This window comes from Aotus nancymaae, unplaced genomic scaffold (assembly GCF_030222135.1).
Source record: "Aotus nancymaae isolate 86718 unplaced genomic scaffold, 86718_ANA_hifiasm-v0.15.2.pri h1tg000011l, whole genome shotgun sequence".
In the NCBI taxonomy this organism is placed as follows: domain Eukaryota; kingdom Metazoa; phylum Chordata; class Mammalia; order Primates; family Aotidae; genus Aotus; species Aotus nancymaae.
The window spans coordinates 46,228,599-46,232,941 of NW_026988422.1; the positions used below are offsets into that span (position 1 = coordinate 46,228,599).

The window sequence follows — 4,343 nt, forward strand, 5'->3', positions numbered from 1 at the left end:
AACAAGAAAATGATTATGATAATCATAATAATGAAACAACTTCTAATCAGTTTTTTTTTTTTGCATATTACCAACTTTCTTTAATTGATGAATATCACAAACTTCAATCCTTTTAAAAATATTATTCTGCATGCATTTAACAAATCTGACAAAAGAACAAGTATCCAGTTTACTTGCATTGTAACTATGACATTATAACTGAACAGTCAATTGACATATATTTAAAACCATTAGGTACAGGTAACAATGCAAAGCTTCAGTGTATTAATCTGATGGCATCCTACCACTATGTACATGTTCATGTAACACTACTAGTAATTACCTTGAAGCACAGGCAAACATAGATGGAGGACTCTCCCTAAGAAGCAAGTTTAAGGGATTAAATATCATCATCATCACTACTGAGAATAAAGCTGCTGCCAGTGGATAGGGGCCCTTCCTCAACACTCCCAAAACCACCCAAAGTCCCCCTCTCATCAGAATCATCAAACAACTTCTCATTGGAATTTTCCTCCTCATCAAACAACTTCTCGTTGGAATCATCATCTTCGAATAACTTTTCGTCAGCATCTTCATCTTCCTTTCCATCTGCATCTTCATCTTCCTTGTCTGATTCTTCAAACAGTTTTTCATCCACATCACCTTCTTCCTCCTCTTTATCAGCAGCTTCAAGCCCCTTTTCATCTGCATATTCTTCATCTTCTTTCTCACTGGACTCATCATCAAATACTTTTTCATATGTATCCTCTTCTTCTTCCTTTTCATCTGAATCTTCATCAAACTCTCTCTCAGAGCCTTCCTCATCTAACACTTTTTCAGAGCCATCATCTTCAAATTTGGAGTTTTCAGAGTCATTTTCTTCTAACTCTTTGTCAAGAACATTTTCAGGAAGCTCCTTTTCAGAGCCATCCTCGTCCAAATCTTTCTCGAGACCATTTTCTTCAAATTCTCTTTCAGAGCCATCTTCAGACTGTTTTTCAGAGCAGTCTTCATCAGACTCTTTCTCTGAGTCATCTTCTTCAGACTCGTTTTTGGATCCAGCCTCCTCTTCAGACTCCTTGTTGGGGTCATCTTCAGATTCTTTTCCAAGGCCATTCTCTTCACAATCATTTTTGAGTGTCTTCTTTTTTGACTCTTTTTTTAGGAATACCCTCTTCAGATCCTCTTATGGCACTGCCTTCTTCAGACTCTTTTTGGGGGCAGCCGCCTTCAGATTCTTTCTCAGGGCAGCCTTCTTCGGCCTCATTTTCGAGGACACCTTCTTTAGCATTGTTTTCAGAAGCATCTTCTTCAAATTCTTCCCTGTCTTCTGTCTTTTCAAACTTCTCATCTATAGGTTCTTCAAATGCCATTCTAGTTGCAGCTTCTTGAGCATTCATTTTAGATGTGCTGGGGTGCTCTGAAAAATGCCTTGCTCTAGAAGGCCCTGCCCTTGCCGAAGCAGAGACAGAATCTGAGCATCTAAGGTCTCTGTTGGACTCAGGAGTATTGAGGAAAGCCTCCCATCCGCTCAGCCTTTCCTCCCTTTCTCTTGAGGTTTCCTCTACCTGATAATCGGTAGTCCCATCCCGTGCCTGGGCAGTGATTTGACGGCCACCAAACCATCTTCCATCCAGAGTTTGAATACAATAATCAGCTTCTTCTGGATCCCGAAAGGACACAGAGGCCACACCATCTGGGTGTCTATCAAAGAGAAGGAGCTTCCTATTTTGTCCAAACTTTGAACACTGTACTCGGAGGTCTTCTCTGATCTCATTCAGCACCAACAGATCATCCTCAAAATCCATAGGATGAAACATAGTCTTGATGATGACAACTCGCTCATGGCGCATCTGGGACGGTCCAGCTCTCCTCTCAGGTCTCCAATCCAGCTGCTTTTGCTGCATAGACAGCTTCTTCTTATAGTCTTTGCACTTCTTCTTCTTCTTCAAGGCATCATATTCTCCCTTCAGTTGAAACTTTGCCACTTCAACATGTAATTTGTAGCCTCTAATTTCATCTTCATCCAAAAGGTTTAATGCAAGTTCCACAGATTCTCTCTTCAAATAACAGCAAAGACCGTCTCCTTTAAGATTTCCTTGATTATCTTTGTAAAGTTTGACCTTAAATTCCTGGTCAAATTTTGGATCTCTGGTAATAATGCCAAACTTGGACATAAGTTGTATAAATTCATCCACTGTAATATCTGGAGGCAAACCAGACACATATACATTTGTATTTCTGTCTTCTTCAATATGAAACCATCCTGACTCAGCCTTTCTTTTTTCTCCCTTCTTTCTGGGATCAGTGGGTTCTGGGGCTTTTTCTTGTGGAGGTTCCTCTGCAGTCTTAGCAGGGACATCCTGAACATTTGCAGTAGAACTAGCTGCGCCATCATTAGAGAAGCCATAATTGGCCTGATATGTAGCAATGAAATCTTCAGTAATCTTGGGGAACCAAGCCTTCTTGTCCAGGTCCCACTCATAGGGGGTGTCTGTTGGCTGCTGCCCGAGAGAATCAGTTTCTCCACCGGCATCGGTCTCGGTGTCACCGTCCTCGCAGTCTCCGTACAGTTCTTGCATTTGCAACTGCTCATCAAACTCATCGTTTCCATCCAAGTGGTTGCGGCTCATGTTTCCTACCCGATTCGCTCCCCCGGGCTTCTGCACCGCCGCTCGGTCCAGGGTGAGGCGGAAGCGCACAGGCGCACCAGAAGCTCACAGACGCACCGGAAGCGCACAGACGCACCGGAAGCGCACAGGCACACCGGAAGCGCACTGGCGCACCTCTGCCGTCGCCTACCGGGTCCGAGAGGAGTGCGGCTCCCTCCGCAACCTCAGGAAATTACTTGCAAACGAAGCGCCCGATGCAGCCGCGGCGCGTCACGACGTCGCTCTAATCAGTTTCTGATGGAAACTGCTTCCCTGTTGCCCTGGAAGAGTGGACTTGAAAATTAAACACCTCATTCATTAAAGAGCTTAAGCCTTAATGGCATAAGTACATGCATAAGGACCCAAATTCTTGTCCTTGTTGGACTGTGTCAGAGAGTTTACTAACTTCAATTCTTAACACATTTTGGAGTACACAGACTTTGTTCATGTATCTTCTTCAAGATAAGCTGATAATTCTGGGAGCACGTACCCGCAAACCTCACAGAGCTGCTGAGGACAGGGCATTCTTTTTTTCCACGTAGGAATTTCTAACATTGTCTAACTTTATTTTCTGTTGACAGAAGCTGCTGTATTTCATCACTTTATTAAAGTCATAAAAAAGAACAATTCTGTATACTCCATGGGTTCTTTATTCAGTCATTTTCAGACCCCAGGTTGTTCCATAAAAAGGACTAGACAAACTGAGCTTACCTCACAGATGCCATATTTTCAGAGGAGGTTGTGCAGGCCCATCCCATAGGCCAAAATAAGCCATAACACACATTACTCACACAAAGACCACAACGGAAGACTAGAATGCTGTTGCTTTTTAACTTTGAGATAAACCAATGAGGAGCAAGATATATCTCATGTTTAACAATCCAGTGCTATGATATAGGTCACCTAGGCTCATGTTTAAAACTCCACTAGTATTGAGAGAAATAATAAATTCTTGTCAGGAAGATTAAGTTAGCATACTTTCTCCCTTCGTGTGGAAACAAGAATGGCAAGAAGCTAAATATAATACTTCAAAACATAAAATTCAAAATTTCATTATATAATGAAAGTAGAAGAATGTAAGGAAATTTTTGGCTTATTCCAGTTTTCACAGTCCACCACATAGAACAGAAATTACAATTTGAATAGAAAGGAGTATCTCTCTCAGTTTTCAAGGACATACTTCATGTCAGTTGCAAAAGTACTGCCTGCAGAAATTTTAAATACCACTTTTAGTAATAGGGTTGTCTCAGAGCATGAAAGACCCTTTCTGTGATGAGAATCTGTTGGTCTAACACAATTAGCTGATATATTTTCTCCCTGTTTCTGTAGCTGAATGTGGCCCATCCTATCAATAAATATTTTGGTCTACTGTTTTCACATTTTCTGAAAAGATCTATTGGACTAGCATACTTTAAAATCAAGGTCTGTTATTATTTGTCTTGTATTTACTAGACAGTCATCTCCAACAGACTTTTTTTTTCTGAATCATCAGAAAAACAGATTTTGAAGTTTGTAGACTCACTATAATGACATAATTTTAGAATCATCATTATAGAATGAAGAATGTCCAGTTCTCCAGAGATAATAAGGAGGCTACTTTGCCATGAATTCAGGAAAATGTACTTGGAATAGCCATTGCAATTTAAAATTACAAGAACTTTTAATTTACAGTGATATCACTGGAAAATATATATTAAACTAAAAAATCCTGAT

The 4,343-nt window shown here is 40.7% G+C and overlaps 1 protein-coding gene across 1 annotated transcript; it reads right to left on the reverse strand.

The window, feature by feature from the left end:
• Nucleotides 1-379: 379 nt before the first annotated feature.
• Nucleotides 380-2,612, reverse strand: LOC105725303 (17S U2 SnRNP complex component HTATSF1-like). The gene is given in 2 exon segments (XM_064374480.1): nt 380-1,141; nt 1,143-2,612. Coding segments are annotated over 2 exon segments (2,232 nt in total).
• Nucleotides 2,613-4,343: the final 1,731 nt, after the last annotated feature.